Below are 19,723 nucleotides of genomic sequence, written 5' to 3'. Positions count from 1 at the left end.
TCTATTGAATGTGCATTGCGTTGTTGTTGTTGTCAGTTGTATTGCGCGCGCCAAACGGTACAGAGTCCTTTTAAAAACCCGATGAATGCAGTTGGTGCAGGATAGGAAACCCCTCCTCCAAAACGGACGGTTGTCAGGACAACACAATGCGCTGGATCGCTACAATGTTTCTGCTTTGACTTGTGAATTCTGAATAGGTAAGAGTGTTGTTATTTTCAGCTGAACAAAAATGTTTCAATGTTTCTGCTTGTAGAACTTTGGAATACACAGGTTGCAACATTCTGCTGCTGTCTGTGTAGCTGGGCTAAAGGGTGAACTGTTGCGCTTGGGGTGTATTCATAACGCAGATTATGTTGCAAAAAATACATTATGTTCAAAACGTTTTGTAACAAAAACCGTTTACGCCAAAACGGAACACGTTTTGCAACAAAAACGAGAGTTTATATTGGACAAATTCGGGTAGGTCCCTCCCCGTTTCGGTTCGTTTGTTCTCCTTGCTTCCATTTGGTTTATAACTGTTCGTAAAATCACTCTGGCTATCTACTCCGATTTCAGAGCACTCTCGTCTGAGTGTGCCAGAGCGCTGACGAATTTACGACCCCCTGTTGAATATGGCCGGTGTTAAACGTCGGCAAAAAAGCGCGTAACTAATCATTGTTGCAAGCAGCACAGTTACAGTCACCGGCGCTCTGGATAACATGAAAACAGCCTAACCAGCTCTGTTAGGGCAAGTAAAATGGTCAGAGTTAAGTGTTCTTTCATTCGTGTCTGGAAGTAGCTCGGATCAAGCGTCCAGTGTGCGCTCTGAACACTCCGAGAGAGAAACGCTCTTAAATTACAAACGGACAATATGAAAACACTCTGAATTTACGAACGCCCAGAGCACTCTGAGTGCTTTCTGGCACTCCAGATTGAATTTACGAACACACCCTGAATGACACTAAACGGTTTCCTTTGCAAGTCATAATGAATACACTCCTTGATCAGTTGTCTTACTGTCTTACAAGTTTGCCCATTTTGGGAGAAACCATTTTCCAAGTCGGCACAACAGTAGGTCTATATTGCCCTGTTCAGTGCATTCTGCATTACACACATTCTATCAGGAGACTGAATTCTCCTAATGGCTAATTTAAGCCTATAGCTACTATACTGTTTACTTAGTTGGAACTGATAAATGTCTTGTATGTGTTATTATTTATCTGTTTGTGTTGACATGGTTACCATCAACCACACTATATGATACACAAATAATTTTAGCCTTGAATGTGCTTAGGTGCCTAATACAAAGCTTCCCCCTTATGAGTAGCTAGACAACAGGCAGAGTAATGTCTGATTTAGCTAAAGAAAAGGCAGCTCGTCTTCTGAAGAAGAGAGGTAGTGTGTCATCCCTTGGCAGCCATGATGTCAGAGCCAAGGAAACAGGGGGCAAGATCAAGGAGTGAGTACTCTTTTGAAGTTAAGCATCTAGCACAAACTATTGAAGAATTTTCTATTTCTTTTATTTATCCAGATCAATTAGTTATTCTATTTTCTCTGATGGGAGATTTTTCCTCATGATATTAAAGTTGCATTAAAATTCATGAGGTAGAAGTTGCCCTAGCCACAGATCTAGGATCAGATCAGTAGATGCCCTACTCCCAATCCTAACCTAATACAACCGTTAGGGAGAGGGAAAACTATCTGACCCTCTATCAGTGGTTGAGGACAACTTCTCAAACACAGACCTTTTGACGTTCTTCCACTGTATCTGAATACGTATCTATCTTGACTTGCAGTTCTATAAGCACCGTATCCTATATCGATGAGCCTGGTCACCATGACGATAACCCTCGACCCGCAGTACAGATGGAGAACACCTTCCAATTGGGTGAGGCCTTTATTTTCACCACATGTTAACCAGTGCTAACCTGGTCCCAGATCTGTCTCTGTTCGGCATGACAATGACCATAGGAGTTGGCAAGATAGCACAAACAGACCTGGGATCAGGCTAATAATGACATTCCCATTTGAAGGAGTGGTTAGTTGGGTTACTATAGCCTTACGTTACCATAATTTGATGTCTCGTTCATCACTCGGTGAGGAAGCCTGGAAGCTACTTGGATTATAATTGACTAATTCCATTGTGGTTATTACTCAGTAACTACATGGAATTAGTGTAACAGTGTATGAAACATTATGCCCCCCCCTTTGAATAGCACCACATAGACGCTTCCCTGTTCTCACGGTCAATGACATCCTGAAGGATGTGCTCGACAGTTACCTGCAAGAAGAGAAGTATGAAGCTGAGCTCTGTCGGCAGATGACAAAGACCATATCCGAGGTAATATTGATTGTCATTAAATAATGCCTTTGCTTATGCAGAGGAACTCATTAAATTATTAGTGAGTTTTTTATTTTGTTATTATTTCAGACAAGAGTGGTATCGGTACAATTTGGGGTAACTGGTAGCCTAGATGCTAGACTGCTTCTACATTCACCAACCCCTATATCATTGCCCTAGCCAGATCTGCTATCTTGCCAACTCCTATGGTCATATCGTAGCAAAAGCTAAAATCGTTGCCCTACCATGGGGCGGCAGGTTGCCTAGTGGATAGAGCGTTGGGCCAGTAACCGAAAGGTTGCTAGATCGAATCCCAGACAAGGTCAAAATCTGTCGTTCTGCCCCTGAACAAGGCAGTTAACCCACTGTTCCTAGGCCGTCATTGTAAATAGGAATTTGTTGTTAACTGACTTGCCTGGTAAAATAAAACAATTATGACAAGTTGTCTTAACAAATTGTCAGGTACCAGTCTTGCATCTTTTGGCTTGAATTTCCATGGAGTTTTTTTATTGTCATGTATGGTTGATCTTAACATAGAAATAGCTTAATCAACAGCTCTCTGATACACCTTACAGTGTATATGGCCACAGTCATGCCACAAAAAACACCCGCTTGCCAAAAATAGTCCGGCTGAGATTTAAATAGCTGCTAGAGTTCCCTTTTCCCTTTCAGTCTGTGACTCTTCCTTGTCCTGTAGGTGATCAAAGCCAGGGTGAAGGATCTGATGGTTCCCCGTTATAAGATCATTGTTCTGATCAGCATCGGACAGCTCAGTGACCAGAACATGCGCATCGGGAGCCGCTGCCTGTGGGACTCCTCCAACGATACCTTCTCCTCACACTCCTTCAAGAACAGCTCTCTCTTCGCCGTGGCCAACGTCTACGCTGTTTACTTTGAGTGAGTCATCACCCATGGTCACAGATGACTGTCTTGGACTGTGGGTAATCAAGTCCTACATAGTCTCATGTAGTCTGTCATAAGGGCTACATAACAGTGTTATAAGCATGACATAATAGATTAGATTTTTTTTAAATCACGACTGTTGGTGTCTGTTTATGACAACTGTGATGACTCAAATAATGTTTCGATCGGCTAATTGGGCAAGCTTAAAGCTAGCCAACTGGCTTGTGTCGTGACAGTGTTAAGTCGATTGCCATAAAGTGACACCCACTGTAATGTCATTGTCACGACTGTCTTATGTAATCCCTATGACCGAGCTTTCAAGTAAAGTGTACCAAATGACCTATGTTCTATTTCTGTGTTCGTACCATAGACTGTGGGTATTCTAAATGGTCTATCATGTGTATGATGTTCATTTGCACATCATGGAGAATGGTTGTGTGGAAGTGCTGGGAAACCTTTAAATGAAGGTCATGCCTAGAGCATTGTGGTTTTATCAAACAGACTGTACGTAATCAAGGAAGTATCAGAGGCAATAACAATATAGTCTCAGGAAAAAGGAAATAAGTTCATACCATAGTCTGAATATCTTTCTGGAAATGATTCATTTTGGTTACATATGTTCTTGTCTGTGTAATAATGTACAAATAAATACTGTATAATACAGCATTTCTTGATCATTTAAATCTGAAATAGCTTTTGCAATCACTGTGGCACATCGTCACACACTGTCTTGTCTTCTAGCATATTTTGAATATTGTTCTCAGATTTTGTAGAGCATGTTTTATATTTTTAAGAAACTTAAGACTAAAAACAATAGTCTAAGTTTCATCCTGAGCGGCAAAGTCTGTTCAATTCTCATATAGACCTCATTCAGTGGAAGTGTTATTGAACTGATGACTCATATGGGTTTTCAGTGTCATAACTTGTTGAAATAATTTGCTGTTCTTGTCATAACTTTCTGAATAGATTATTGATTTTGTACAGTTGTCCAGTCAAATGTCTACTTGCTGAATGTAACCCATTCTCTTTGGTTAGCTAAAATGGCCCATTGTACAACGTGTATTGCCTCTTGTTGAATTAATAAAAGTCAGGTCAACCATAATAAAGAAATCTGAGGAGATATCATAATGGTTACAAGTCCAGTTTTTATTGCTGATAAGATTAATGGGGGAATTTCATTGAAAGTCATGATAAAAGTAAATGAAAGTATTTGGAAGTAATGATATATTTAGCTGACATCCATTGAAGCCAAACAACTATATTGAATAAGGACTATTTTCCAACCAACATTAACGCCAAGTCGCCAATGCCTGCGCATTGGCCCCTAGCACATGATTGTAAGGTCGCTCTTCCGACAGCCCAGTTGACAGCACACGGTGGTCAGGGCTTCGTTCAAGTCTCGTCGTCTCTGGTCCATCACAGGCTCAGCCCCCCATGGTTTCAGACCATTCTGGTCCACCCTTCCTGGACAACCAGAACACCAACTGTTATTAATGTTTCATAATATTCTAAACTGTTAATGTACACACTGCAATGGGCAACCAGTGTCTGTTCTTGCTTCATTCTCTGGCAAACTATTATAAAACTTCACAAACATTTAGCACACATCATAGCTGCAGGTTGAATGATGATTTATCATTCAAGTTTACATTATGGCATATAGCAAAAGACTTGAGTTATATTTCTAATTTTGTAACAGATGCTACTACTATGCCACTGATTTTCAAATAATGAGTACGACCATAGAGATAGAATATCATGCAGTTCTATATAATTCTGTGATACTGACCATTTATGTCCTCTACTGGAAGCCTTCTCCACCTTGACCCTCCACAGGTGTACACCACGGCCCTCAGGAACTCCCGTCCACAGAGCCGCACAGCTCTCACAGTCGCAGCGTCCTCCAATCGAACCTCCCTTACACACAGCACACACAGCAGCAGCAGAGAGAACAACTGGGACTTCATGGTGGCTCCGTGGATCAAGATGCTGTAGATTGTTGATTCAATACACACCGTTTCTGTCTCTCTGAAGACACCTGTGTGGTCTCCCTTTTTATATAGGCTCTCTAGTCATGCTTTCCTACAGTCTTTTCAGATGTGTCATACGTACTATGATGGTGATGTGCCTCCTATCTGGTAATCATCATCTGCAGATGAGATTTTGTTTTTTGATAGTGAGAGACAGTTTATTGCCATGCTCTGGTAAAGTGTTCCTTAATGAGGGTATCTTGATATAGATACAGATATAGATATCCGGCCATCGTAAAAACAGATTCAGGCAATGGCCTTCCACATAGCAACATAGTGGTATTTGTGGCAATTTTCTCATCACAATGTCAACAATTCCAAGAAAGGACTTGACATCATTTTTTGGATCTCACAATATTTGGTCTGTTTTCTGAGTTACTCATGTTTGCTCCTCAATTATTACCTCAATTAGATGCAGGTAATTGTAGGCAATTACATTTTCATAGCAATATGAAACATAGGTAGAACTATAATCCCTTGAAATTATGACAACCACACTTCTGTGAAAAACGGTCCCCTTTACCACTATTTCACAGTTTTAGTTAAATCAAGTTTCAATAAAAACAAAAGCAATAAACTTGTATTTCTCCTCCAAAAAGGTAACAGTCTATGTGAAGCCCTATCAGTATAACATCAAGTTATGGTCTGCTAATTTTGGTGATAGCTAAATTACACCAACGTTTGTAGCTACATTATTTTTCTTATACTCTCTCGGGAAGAAGATTGTAAATCTAGATAGTAACTCTAACTCCTACATTTACACTAACCTTAACCATTTTAAATTCCAACTTCAATGGGGGAGGGACGTCCCAAGGATCCCAGATAGCACAGATAGCACGGCCTGCAGCACAAGTCTATCCGGGAAATCGCTGACCCCCAGTGTGACCCTACAGGATTTCAAACATGGCGGAGGTAGGACGCAAAGTCCAATAAATATTCGGGAAAATAAGAATGTTTTTAGGTTTATAGAGTTGATTCTGTCGGGTGCACAGGCCCCAAATGAGAAGCGATAAATATGTACTAAAATACGGAGAAGCGATATACATTTTAAAATATTAAACTTGTCTCATTTCCATAAATTCTATTTTGCAAACTTCAGTTTTAGCGATGATGCCTGGCTAGTTAGCGCGATGGCTATGCTAAGTTAGCTACGTAGCTATTGTTGGGAAAGCTTGGCTGACTACGAGCGTTAACGTTACTCACTCGAAAAGGATCAAAGTTCATATTCTCGAATGCTATTGCATCTGTTGTTGTTGACCTGGTGGCATTCTGCGTACTGAAAGCGACACTATGTAGCTAAGTAATTATGTGATTAGTTAACTGAGGCAGTGGGTTAGCAAATAGCTATCTATCATTCAAAGTGTCCACATTGTGAGAGAACAATCCATTTGATTATCGCTCACTTGAAATGTCTGATTTGACTTGTTTCAATGCTGGCCTGATCATCAGAGGTCTCCTTGTTTACAACCACCAAAAAAACTACTGTCACTGATATAAATGTTTACGTCGGCGTTAGCCAACGAGGAGCCAGTAGTAAGTTTCAGGCGCGCTTTTACTTTGCCTTCCATCCACTACCCTACTAACGTTCGCAGACGGATGATCCGTTTACTGTATCGTGGTTCCTATTTATGTTTTTGTTCAAGCCTTTTGTCTGTAGACGACATTGGCCTCGTCCAGAAAACCGCATCATTTACTGAAAGTATCTCTGAACCGAAAAGTTACAGCAAAGTTACAGCTACGTGTGTTGTACTTGTGTATGTGGTTCTGACTAATCTTGAGTTTTGTTTTAGCCCTCCGTTGGGAGTACGAGCCCAGGTAAATATTATTGTGTGTTTTCTAATGAATGTGCTATTTAAAAAAAAATCCTCATTAGAACATTAACACTTATGAAGTAAAATTGGTTGGAACAAATCCCACTGTCCATAATAATATTTTCGTTATAAACCATGAAGCACTATTTCATTGACTATCTCCTCTTAAAATTTCCTGGTGTGTTTTTCCTCAGGAGGTTCAGCAGAGGACCATGAGTTTGATCTTTCAGCAGATATGCTCGTCCACGACTTTGACGACGAACGCACACTGGAAGAGGAGGAGAGGCTCGAGGGAGAGACCAACTTTAGCAATGAGATCGACGACCTTGCCCGGGTGCGTCTCAAAATCATTTCATTTAGTGGTTTGAAAGTTATCCTGGGTTGTATTCATGCACTGGAAGAAGATGAACTGAAACGGGGAGAGACTACCTGATTGTGTCCAAGATGAAACACTTGTTTTTGTTTTATGTTGCAAACCTTTTTGCTACAGTATTCATGCTCTAATGAATATGGCCCTGTGGACAGTAACCTGTTAGTTATATACAGTACCAGTCAAAAGTTTGGACACACCTACTCATTCAAGGGTGTGTCTTTATTTGTGCAATGTTTTACATTGTAGAATAATAGTGACGACACACAACTATGAAACAACACGTGGACTCGTGTAGTAACCCCAAAAAGTGTTAAACAAATCAAAAATATTTTTGATTCTTCAAAGTAGACACCCTTTGCCTTGATGACAGTTTTGCACACTCTTTGCATTCTCTCAACCAGCTTCATGAGATAGTCGCTTGGAATGCTTTTCCAACAGTCTTGAAGGAGTTCCCACATAACTATATGCTGAGCACTTGTTGGCTGCTTTTTCTTCACTCTGCGGTCCAACTCATCCCAAACCATCTCAATTGGGTTGAGGTCGGGTAATTGTGGAGGCCTGGTCATCTGATGCAGCACTTCATCACTCACCTTGGTCAAATAGCCCTTACACAGCCTGGAGGTGTGTTTTGGGTCATGGTCCTATAGAAAAACAAAGCAAATAGTCCGGGTAGCCATTTGATTACCTGTTCAGGAGTCTTATGGCTTGGGGGTAAAAACTGTTGAGAAGCCTTTTTGTCCTAGACTTGGCACTCCGGTACCGCTTGCCATGCAGTAATAGAGAGAACAGTCTATGACTGGGGTGGCTGGGGTCTGCCAGTTAGGAAGTGCAGAATCCAGTTGCAGAGGGAGGTGTTTAGTCCCAGGATCCTTAGCTTAGTGATGAGCTTTGAGGGTGCTATGCTGTTGAACGCTGAGCTGTAGTCAATGAATAGCATTCTCACAAAAGTGTTCCTTTTGTCCAGGTGGGAAAGGGCGGTGTGGAGTGCAATAGAGATTGCATCATCTGTGGATATGTTTGGGCGGTATGCAAATTGGAGTGGGTCTAGGGTTTCTGGGATAATGGTGTTGACCATTACCAACCTTTCAAAGCACCTCATGGCTACGGACGTGAGTGCTACGTAGTAATTTAGGCAGGTTGCCTTTGTGTTCTTGGGCACAGGGACTATGGTGGTCTGCTTGAAACATGTTGGTATTACAGACTCAATCAGGGACATGTTGAAAATGTCAGTGAAGACACCTGCCAGTTGTCCTGGTTATCTGTCAGTCCACACAGACTTGTGTGTGTTGACCTGTTTAAAGGTCTTGCTCACGTCGGCCAACTTAACTGATCATATCATTTAGTTTATGGTGTGAAAATTAGCTGGCTAATAAAGTCACACAGCTAACATTATAGCATCAGATGCGCTAATGTTAGTAACCCAACCAATTCGCTATAGTATTCACTGGTATACGACTCCTTGCTGTTCCTCAAGTTATAACGCGTTAGTTGCTTACTGGACCCTGGGAGTCTGTGTGAAATGTTAACTAGCCAATGAACTAACTCCTATCTGTGAACTAATGGTTTCCCTCTACACTATGTGGTTAATTTTTGTAATGAGAGAATTAGGTGAAGAGGAGGTGTTGCTTGTTAAACAAGTGGAATCAGGGATGAAGTGTAGCTGGAGCTGGGCCTGGTTTAAGATGGATGCTACCATGTACTCTCTGCCTGAAAGAGATCAATTATGCCAACAAAGGGTATCGTGCTCTACTGGCACTTTGTAGAACAGATGTCCACAGGCAGAAAGTGTACAATGTGCAGTGTAGCCCAAAGATATTGCTTTAGTTGCGTTGAACTTGACAGTAACACGTGTGAGTGAGTTGGGATTATTTAATTTTTTACACGTTGAACGTTTTTGCACACATGTAGCCTTGTGCACTTGATCGACGTCTACTTTAGTGGCCACTATAATAGAGCAAAAATAGAATGCCTGTTTTTCATTATATTTCTACTTTAAGAATTTGTTTTCCCAACGTGCAATAGTTAGATGTGTGATGTCACAAGCATTCTATTATCAACATTCTATTATAAAGGCTGTCATGGTAACTGCAATATTACTGTATTGTTTTTTTTCTCAGGACTTGTGTCATTTGCAGTAAAGTTTAGGCAACAAATAACATTGGATTACTTTTTTAAACATTTTTTAGCTGTGAGTTAGGTTCACATGAACCACTTTTTATTTTACACACAGAGACTGATCATGTATGTCATATTCTTTGTTGTTTAATTAGTTAAAACCTGCATTTCCCCCTAGCAGGGATTTTTTTTTGCATGTTTCACTGCAACCAAAAAAAAGTCTAATTTTTGGGCCCTCATCCCTGCTACTCTGCGTCTCACAAAGACAGCGGCTGGTATAACCAAAAATCTCACATTTGGACTCATCAGGCCAAAGGACATATTTCCACAGGTTTAATGTCCATTGTACGTGTTTCTTGGCCCAAGCAAGTATCTTCTTCTTATTGGTGTCCTTTAGTAGTGGTTTCTTTGCAACAATTCAACCATGAAGGCCTGATTCACGCAGTCTCATCCGAACAGTTAATGTTGAGATGTGTCTGTTAGTTAAACTCCGTGAAGTGTTTATTTGGGCTGCAATCTGAGGTGGAGTTATTTGCTCATTTCTGAGGCTGGCAACTCTGATGAACTTATCCTCTGCAGCAGAGGTAACTCTGGGTCTTCCTTTCCTGTGGCGGTCCTCATGAGAGACAGTTTCATCATAGTGCTTGATGGTTCTTGAGACTGCACTTGAAGATACTTTCAATGTTCTTGACATGTTCCTTGTTGACGGACCTTCATGTCTTAAAGTAATGATGGACTGTCATTTCTTTTTGCTTATTTGAGCTGTTCTTGCCATAATATGGACTTGGTCTTTTACCAAATAGGGCTATCTTCTGTATACCAACCTTTCCTTGTCACAACACAGCTGATTGGCTCAAACGCTTAATAAGGCACACCTGTTAATTGAAATGCATTCCAGGTGACGACCTCATGAAGCTGCAAAACTGTCGAGGCAAAGGGTTGCTACTTTGAAGAATATAAAATATATTTGGATTTTTTTTAACATTTTTTGGTTACTACATGATTCCATGTGTGTTATTTCATAGTTGTGATGTTTTCACTATTATTCTACAATGTAGAAAATAGTAAAAAATAATGAAAAACCCTTGAATGAGTATGTGTCCAAACTTTTGACTGGTACTGTATATATAGACTATTTGATCCCTATTATTGCAACGTTTTGCCAGTGATTTATGTTCGTCTGTTTTAAGGGTAATCCACTAAATTCAGTGTGTAACAAAAGGGATTTTTTTTGTTGTTCCATTTGTGCCATAGGAGGGAGAGATGCCCATTCATGAGTTGTTGAGTATGTACGGATGTGGTGGCGGCTCACCTGCAGATGGAGAGGATGAAGAAGAGGAGGAGGAAGACTTTGAGGATGAAGAGGAGTTGGAGGATGAGGAAGAGGAGGAAGAGGAGGATGTGGACAATGATGAAAGCAGTAGAAACATTGGCGAGCTGAAGAGGAATAAGGTGGGTGCCATGAATCTCCTGAAGTAACAGGATATCAACCAACACAGTCATAAAGAAGGAATGCTTGTTTGCACCTTACTGTTCTAATTTGATTGTTATAAAGCATCACTACATATTTTACAGCCAACATGGTTGACACATTCAGTCAGAAATCTATAGTTGTTACAAATTTGCTAATGATAGATACATCTAGTCAGCGTTGATGCTGATGCCTCTATTTCATACATGAGTAATGAATGTTGATTTTGTTGTTTCAAAGGGTAGGATGTCCAATCAAAAACATATTTTGACCAATGGGTAATATGTTAGTTATACACATAATCTAAAAAAAACAATGGTCCAAACCTCATGTCATAATTTGTTCAAAAGTGGAGTTTTTAGCCTTGTAGGATGGCTAAAATTGGGGTGACTAAATCAATGGAGGCAAGAATTTTTTTTTTGTCAAAAATCTGGACAATAGCATTGTCAGGTAGGCTGGATGCTGTGCTACAATTAAGGCTAACTGACAGGCTCACCGTTTGAACTCCTCTTTCTTCTCAAATCCAGAGGATATAAAACATTTGAGGTAAGATAGATATCGATTTTGAGACATGACCTAGTATTTTTATATTTTACTATACACTTCATATTAATGGTATTTTTTTGTGTGTACAATTTATCACAAAAACAAGCATACAGTGGGGCAAAAAAGTATTTAGTCAGCCACCAATTGTGCAAGTTCTCCCACTTAAAAAGATGAGAGAGGCCTGTAATTTTCATCATAGGTACACTTCAACTATGACAGACAAAATGAGGAAAAAAATCACATTGTAGGATATTTAATGAATTTATGTGCAAATTATGGTGGAAAATAAGTATTTGGTCAATAACAAAAATGTATCTCAATACTTTGTTATATGCCCTTTGTTGGCAATGACAGAGGTCAAATGTCTTCTGTAAGTCTTCACAAGGTTTTCACACACTGTTGCTGGTATTTTGGCCCATTCCTCCATGCAGATCTCCTCTAGAGCAGTGATGTTTTGGTGCTGTTGCTGGGTAACATGGACTTTCAACTCCCTCCAAAGATTTTCTATGGGGTTGAGATCTGGAGACTGGCTAGGCCACTCCAGGACCTTGAGGACCTCTTACGAAGCCACTCCTTCGTTGCCCGGGCGGTGCGTTTGGGATCATTGTCATGCTGAAAGACCCAGCCACGTTTCATCTTCAATGCCCTTGCTGATGGAAGGAGGTTTTCACTCAAAATCTCATGATAAATGGCCCCATTCATTCTTTCCTTTACCCGGAACAGCCCCAAAGCATGATGTTTCCACCCCCATGCTTCACAGTAGGTATGGTGTTTTTTGGATGCAACTCGGCATTCTTTGTCCTCCAAACACAAAGAGTTGAGTTTTTACCAAAAATTTCTATTTTGGTTTCATCTGACCATATGACATTCTCGCAATCTTCTTCTGGATCATCCAAATGCTCTCTAGCAAACTTCAGACGTGCCTGGACATGTACTGGCTTAAGCAGGGGGACACATCTGGCACTGCAGGATTTGAGTCCCTGGCGGCGTAGTGTGTTACTGATGGTAGGCTTTGTTACTTTGGTCCCAGCTCTCTGCAGGTCATTCACTAGGTCCCCCCGTGTGGTTCTGGGATCTTTGCTCACTCTTCTTGTGACCATTTTGACCCCACGGGGTGAGATCTTGCGTGGAGCCCCAGATCGAGGGAGATTATCAGTGGTCTTGTATGTCTTCCATTTCCTAATAATTGCTCCCACAGTTGATTTCTTCAAACCAAGCTGCTTACCTATTGCAGATTCAGTCTTCCCAGCCTGGTGCAGGTCTACAATTTTGTTTCTGGTGTCTTTTGACAGCTCTTTGGTCTTGGCCATAGTGGAGTTTGGAGTGTGACTGTTTGAGGTTGTGGACAGGTGTCTTTTATACTGATAACAAGTTCAAACAGGTGCCATTAATACAGGTAACGAGTGGAGGACAGAGGAGCCTCTTAGATAAGAAGTTACAGGTCTGTGAGAGCCAGAAATATTGCTTGTTTGTAGGTGACCAAATACTTATTTTCCACCATAATTTGCAAATAAATTCATTAAAAATCCTACAATGTGATTTTCTGGATTTTTTTTCTTCTCATTTTGTCTGGCATAGTTGAAGTGTACCTATGATAAAAATTACAGACCTCATCTTTTTAAGTGGGAGAACTTGCACAATTGGTGGCTGACTAAATACTTTTTTTGGCCCACTGTATCTCTGTCAACAGAGCTTGGTGCTTATTATCGGATGTAAAGTCAGCAAAAAAAGAAACGACCTCTCACTGTCAACTGTGTTTATTTTCAGCAAATATTTGTATGAACATAAGATTCAACAACTGAGACATAAATTGAAGAAGTTCCACAGACGTGATTAACAGAAATTGAATAATGTGTAACAGTCAGCATCTGGTGTGGCCACCAGCCTCATTAAGTACTGCAGTAAATCTCCTCCTCATGGACTGCACCAGATTTGCCAGTTCTTGCTGTGAGATGTTACCCCACTCTTCCTCCAAGGCACCTGCAAGTTCCCGGACATTTCTGGGGGTAATGGCCCTAGCCCTCACCTTCCGATCCAACAGGTCCCAGACATGCTCAGTGGGATTGAGATCCGGGCTCTACGCTGGCCATGGCGATTAGCTGTCCGTCCTTTCTCCCTGTAGCGCTGTCTTAGGCGTTTCACAGTACGGACATTGCAATTTATTGCCCTCGCCACATCTGCAGTCCTCAATGTTTCCTTGCAGCATGCCTAAGGCATGTTCACGCAGATGAGCAGGGACCCTGGGCATCTTCCATTTGTGTTTTTCAGAATCAGTAGAAAGGCCTCTTTTTAGTGTCCTAAGTTTTCATAACTGTGACCTTATTTGCCTACTGTCTGTAAGCTGTTAGTGTCTTAACGAGCATTCCACAGGTGCATGTTCATTAATTGTTTATGGTTCAGTGAACAAGTTTGGGAAACAGTGTTTAAACCCTTTACAATGAACATCTGTGAAGTTGTTTAGAGTTTTATGAATTATCTTTGAAAGACATGGTCTTTTTTTTGCTGAGTTTATTAGGTTATGAAATCAGACTTTTTGGATATACTGTTAGAGATTTAGATAATTTAGAATCATATTTGTCTTGGTAAAATGTATTCTATAACATAAGGATAAAAAAACAAGCTGGCGCCCACCCAGAAAATTACTTTGTGTGGAGTTGCTGACTAACGGTGAATAAACTATAAAAATTGTCGCATATATATATATATATATATATATATATATATATATATATATATATATATATATATATATATATATATATATATATATATATATATATATATATATATATAAACTCTCAGTCATTTATTGGGTAAATCACCAACGTTTCGGCATCACTGCCTTCTTTAGTGCCCTTTTTATAGTTTATAACATAAGGAAGGGAAAGTGTTTTCTCCCACTCTGGGCAGAGTGGGTGGACACCCTTGCAAAGGGGCTTCTTTGAATGTACCATTGGGGGGGGGGAAATTGTGTGTAATGCTTTGGGGTTTGTGTGTGTTCAGACCGAGAGGGTGAAGATCTCGTCAGGAATGGGGAACGAGAACCTGTTGTCCAGCGAGGGTCGCACGCGCTCCGTCAAATCCCACGGCACGGCAGAGCTGATACGCGGATCACAGACCCTCAAGTACTTCGAAAGTATGCACCTTTGCTTCCATCACCGAGACACGCTTTTTATATTGGATAGTTTGTGAGATCTTGTTCTACAGAGCCTTCAAAAAGTATTCATACCCTTTGAATTATTCCACATTTTGTTGTTACAGCCTGAATTCAAAATGGACTAAATATATTTTCACCCATCTACACACAATACCCCATAATGACAAAGTGAAAACATGTTTCTAGAAATGTTGGTAAATGTATTGAAAATGAAGTACATAAAGTACCAGTCAAAAGTTTGGACACACCTACTCATTCAAGGGGTTTTCTTTATTTTTTAACCATTTTCTACATTGCAGAATAATAGTGAAGACATCAGAACTATGAAATAACACACATGGAATCATGTAGTAACCAAAAAAGTGTTATACAAATCAAAATATATATATATATTTTTTATTTTAGATTCTTCAAAGTAGCCACCCTTTGCCTTGATGACAGCTTTACACACTTGGCATTCTCTCAACCAGCTTCATGAGGTAGTCACCTGGAATGCATTTCATTTAACGGGTGTGCCTTTTTAAGTTCATTTGTGGGACTTCTTTCCTTAATGTGTTTGAGACATTGTCAGTTGTGTTGTCACAAGGTAGGGTTGGTATACAGAAGATATCCCTAGTTGGCAAAAGACTAAGTCCATATTATGGCAAGAACAGCTAAAATAAGCAAAGATAAATGACAGTCCATCATTACTTTAAGACATGAAGGTCAGTCAACAAGGAAAATGTCAAGCACTTTGAAAGTATCTTCAAGTGCAGTCTCAAGAACCATCAAGCACTATGATGAAACTGTCTCTCATGAGGACTGCCACAGGAAAGGAAGACCCAGAGTTACCAGCCTCAGAAATCAGCAATTAACTCCACCTCAGATTGCACCTCAGAGTTCAAGTGAAGCACATCTCAACATCAATTGTTCAGAAGAGACAGCATGAATCAGGCCTTCATGGTTGAATTGCTGCAAAGAAACCACTACTAAAGGACACAAATAATAAGAAAATACTTGATGGGACGAAGACACATGAGCAATTGACATTAGACCGGTGGAAATCTGTCATTTGGTCTGAGTCCAAATTTGCGATTTTTGGTTTCTACCGCCGTGTCTTTGTGAGATGCAGAGTAGGTGAACGGATGATCACCGTGAAGCATGGAGGAGGAGGTGTGGGGGTACTTTGCTGATGACACTGTCTGTAATTTTATTTAAAATTCAAGGCAAACTTAACCAGCATATGGCTACCACAGCATTCTGCAACAATACGCCTTCCTGTCTGGTTTGGGCTTAGTGGTACTATAATTTGTTTTTCAACAGGACAATGACCCAAAACACACCTTCGGGCTGTATAAGAGCTATTTGACCAAGAAAGAGAGTGATGGAGTGCTGCATCAAATGACTTGGCCTCGACAATCACCTGACCTCAAACCAATTGAGACAGTTTGGGATGAGTTGGACCGTAGAGTGAAGGAAAAGCAGCCAACATGTGCTTAGCAGATGTTGGAACTCCTTCAAGACTGTTGAAAATGCATTCCAGGTGATTACCTCATGAAGCTGGTTGAGAGAATGTCGAGTGAGCAAGGCTGTCATCAAGGCAAAGGGTGGCTACTTTTGAAGAATCTAAAATATATTTGGATTTGTTTAACTTTTTTGGGGGGGTTACTACATTATTCCATGTGTTATTTCAAAGTTTTGATGACTTCACTATTATAATACAATGTAGAAAATAGGACAAATAAAGAAAAACCATTGAATGAGTAGGTGTGTCCAAACTTTTGACTGGTACCATAAGTATTCACTCCCCTTACTATGTACATGTTAGAATCACCTTTGGCAGCGATTGCAGCTAAGAGTTTTTTTTGTGTGTCTCTAAGAGCTTTGCACACCTGGATTGTACAAATTCAATGTCATCTTGGTAAGCAACTTTTAGGTTATTGACCTGCAGAAAGGTGTATTTTTCTACCAGAGTCTGTTGGAAAGCAGACTGAAACAGGTTCTCCTCTAGGATTTTGCCTGTGCTTAGCTCTGTTCCATTTCTTTTTATCCTAGAAAACTCCCTAGTCCTTGCTGATGACAAGCATACCTATAACATGATGCAGCCACCACTATGCTTGAAAATATGGAGAATGGTACACTGTGATGTTAGATTTTCCCCAAACATGACCCTTTGTATTCAGGACATAAACTACATTTTTGTGCCACATTTTTTGCAGTTTTACTGTAGTGCCTTATTGCAAACAGGATGTATGTTTTGGAATATTTTTATTCTGTACAATATTCCTTTTCACTGTCATGTAGGTTAGTATTGTGGAGTTACTATAATGTTGCTGATCCATCCTCAGTTTTCTCCTATCACAGCCATTAAACTATGTAACATGTTTTAAAGTCACTATTGGCCTCATGGTGAAATCCCTGAGCGATTTCCTTCCTCTTCGGCGACCGAGTTAGGATGGACGTCTATCTTTGTATTGACTGGGTGTATTGATACTCCATCCAAAGTGTAATCAATAACTTCACCGTGCTCAAAGGGATATTCAATGTCTGCTTTATTATTTTTTTTTACTCATCTCCCTGGTCTTTGTAGTTCAATTTGTGTTTGAAATTCACTGCTTGACTGGGGGACCTTGAGATTATTTAATGTGTCGGGTACAGGGATGAGGTAGTCATTAAAAAATTATGTTAGACACTATTATTGCGCACAGTGAGTCCATGCAACTTATGTGAATTGTTAAGCCGATTTTTTTTTTTTTTTTTTTTTTTTTTTTTTTCCACTCCTGAACTTATTTAAGATGGCCGTAACAAAGGGCTTGAATATTTATTGACTCCAGACATTTCAGCTTTTCATTTGTTATTAATTTGTATGAAAAAAAACATCTAAACATAATTCCACTTTGACATTATGGGGTATTGTGTGTAGGCCAGTGACACAATTTCAATTTAATCCATTTAAAATTCAGGCTGTAAGACAACAACATTTGGGAAAAGTCAAGGAGTGTGAATACTTTCTGAATGCACTTTATGCATTTTAACCCAGTGGTTCAAAATGAGAACTGATGTGTGGAAACGGTGAGACAGAGTCAAACTGCCAAATGTTATTTCAGATAAGGATGCAGAGGAAGAGTCGGAAGAAGATGAAAATTATGTCCCTTCTGAGGATTGGAAAAAGGTAAATATATTGTTTAATCATTCGTTAGATATGGTAGTTCCAGTGGCGATTTTAGCATGTAAATCTCGATGTGGCGAACTCAACTTTTTGTTTTTAGATGCCAGCAAAGCCACTACACCAATGTTCCCACCTAATTATTTGGGGGCACTGAGCAAATTTCAGATCTGCTGAGGGCAAACATGAACGTTGTGAAAATCCTGTTGAACTTCCAGTGCGCGTTTACTGTGAACACTGAGGCTGTAACTGCTTTTAACAGTGGCCGAGTAGGCTACTGTGGTTATTTGATCATAATGTAGGTCTACCAGAGTGGCCTACTATTTAAAAAAAATCATTTTAAACTATGTCTGGATGCCGCATATGGAATACAGTTCGACAAAAGTAGTCTGTATTGAAAACATTACGACGTCAAACCGTAGCCGCTGGGCTTGCTAAGGCCTGGCCCTGGGGGTCTGCTGTACTCTTGTTACTCTGGACTTAACCTAACACACCTGAAACCAATAATGAATGTTTCTCTAAGATACTAAAGCTGAGTGGGGTGTGTTGGGTTGGGGCGATACAGGGCTGTGGACCCCTAGAGACAGGATGGGGCAACCCAGCTATATTGTGTGCAAGTAAGAAGAGCTCTACAGTACCTTTAGGTCTATGAGATTAATTATATGGAGGATTTGCTGCTTGTCTGTTAATATATATTTGAGGTGTATGTGTTATTTTTTTATGTTATTTGTACTTTTGTTTCCAAGCCTTTCCCTTGGGAATAAAAAGGGGGGGGGGGGGGGGGCTTGTTGGGAGAGTTAAGTTATGTACTAGACTTGTGGGGTTTGGGCGTGCAGGCGGCTCGGGCTGGCTGGGCGTCCTGGCTGAAATTTGATATCGAGGATGACTTAATAAAAACTATCAAAAGTCTCTTTTTTTTAAAATTCTGTGTTTTTTAAGAGTTCATTTGTTAGGCTATTGGTTCAAGGTGAGACACCATATTGATTATTGAATTATCATGGATCTAGTTCAGTCTTATCAATCACTTAAACATATTTAATCATCTCTTTCCTAGCTTTATGACTGTGGGCATTTTTACTTACTTTTTGTTGTTCTAAATAGAGATGGCTATAAGGGCCATGGGTCATAGGTCATATTGGATTGTGTAGAAATGCAGAAAATTAGCTTTAGATGGCCAAAACAATTCTGGGGGGGAGGACTCCCAGACCCACCGCCAGGTTATGTCCCCCCCACTTCTAAAACCAAAGTTGCTTCTGCGTGGGAGTCTCGGGGCTGCTGCATGCCCTTGTGCAGATTAGAGGGAACATTGCATGATACAACACTAAACAATACATTATTTGCACTATAACGGTGACAAACGTTGCCCAAAAACTGTTAGGGCCTACATAAAGCCGTCCCAACAGTAGAGCTTTCTTTTCAGCACTGTGGAGTGAATCCTTACCACCGCTACACCTGGCTATCAGCGGAGCCTTGTCTGGCAGAGAAACAGTTAATTCACTGTGGAGTGAATCCTTACCACCGCTACACCTGGCTATCAGCGGAGCCTTGTCTGGCAGAGAAACAGTTAATTCACTGTGGAGTGAATCCTTACCACCGCTACACCTGGCTATCAGCGGAGCCTTGTCTGGCAGAGAAACAGTTAATTCACTGTGGAGTGAATCCTTACCACCGCTACACCTGGCTATCAGCGGAGCCTTGTCTGGCAGAGAAACAGTTCATTCAGCCTCATTTACTGCTTTTAAAAATATATATAACTGATTTGGCTGAATGGCTTATTGATATATGGTTTCTGCTGACTCCTTGTGGATTTGTGTAACACGGTAAAAAACGCATTGTCCTTCAATAATAATAA

The 19,723-nt window shown here is 40.3% G+C and overlaps 2 protein-coding genes and 1 long non-coding RNA gene across 7 annotated transcripts in view; 2 read left to right on the top strand and 1 right to left on the bottom strand.

The window, feature by feature from the left end:
* Positions 1-67: 67 nt before the first annotated feature.
* dynlt5 (dynein light chain Tctex-type family member 5) lies at positions 68-4,351 on the top strand. 2 transcript variants are annotated; one of them, XM_021589972.3, is made up of 5 exons: positions 68-197; positions 1,307-1,438; positions 1,776-1,867; positions 2,196-2,320; positions 3,018-4,351. In XM_021589972.3, the coding sequence occupies exons 2-5, from the start codon at positions 1,326-1,328 to the stop codon at positions 3,219-3,221; spliced, it is 534 nt and encodes a 177-aa protein (XP_021445647.2). In that variant the 5' UTR covers positions 68-197; positions 1,307-1,325; the 3' UTR covers positions 3,222-4,351. The 2 variants fall into 2 exon arrangements, with proteins under 2 accessions (XP_021445647.2, XP_090081286.1); XM_090225160.1 differs by lacking the exon at positions 2,196-2,320 and having other exon boundaries at positions 113-197.
* LOC149970839 (uncharacterized) lies at positions 4,349-6,450 on the bottom strand. The gene is made up of 2 exons (XR_016492783.1): positions 5,013-6,450; positions 4,349-4,687 (listed from the first exon to the last, which is right to left on the bottom strand). It is a non-coding gene; the product is annotated as an uncharacterized LOC149970839 (long non-coding RNA).
* LOC110508227 (mesoderm induction early response protein 1) overlaps positions 6,051-19,723 on the top strand; it is a 29,246-nt gene continuing 15,573 nt past the window's right edge. For all 4 annotated transcript variants that reach the window (XM_090225159.1, XM_090225157.1, XM_090225158.1 and 1 more), the window contains exons 1-6: positions 6,051-6,165; positions 7,044-7,068; positions 7,259-7,398; positions 10,807-11,004; positions 14,573-14,705; positions 17,813-17,877. In XM_090225159.1, the coding sequence (XP_090081285.1) occupies positions 6,157-6,165; positions 7,044-7,068; positions 7,259-7,398; positions 10,807-11,004; positions 14,573-14,705; positions 17,813-17,877 (570 nt within the window). In that variant the 5' untranslated portion in view covers positions 6,051-6,156. The remainder of the gene's footprint in view (positions 6,166-7,043; positions 7,069-7,258; positions 7,399-10,806; positions 11,005-14,572; positions 14,706-17,812; positions 17,878-19,723) is intronic.

This window comes from Oncorhynchus mykiss, chromosome 28, assembly GCF_057628025.1.
Source record: "Oncorhynchus mykiss isolate SJ-2025 chromosome 28, ASM5762802v1, whole genome shotgun sequence".
NCBI classification, from domain to species: Eukaryota; Metazoa; Chordata; class Actinopteri; order Salmoniformes; family Salmonidae; genus Oncorhynchus; species Oncorhynchus mykiss.
The sequence above is the reverse complement of the archived record's forward strand: the minus strand, read 5'-3'. Positions and strand labels throughout refer to the sequence as shown.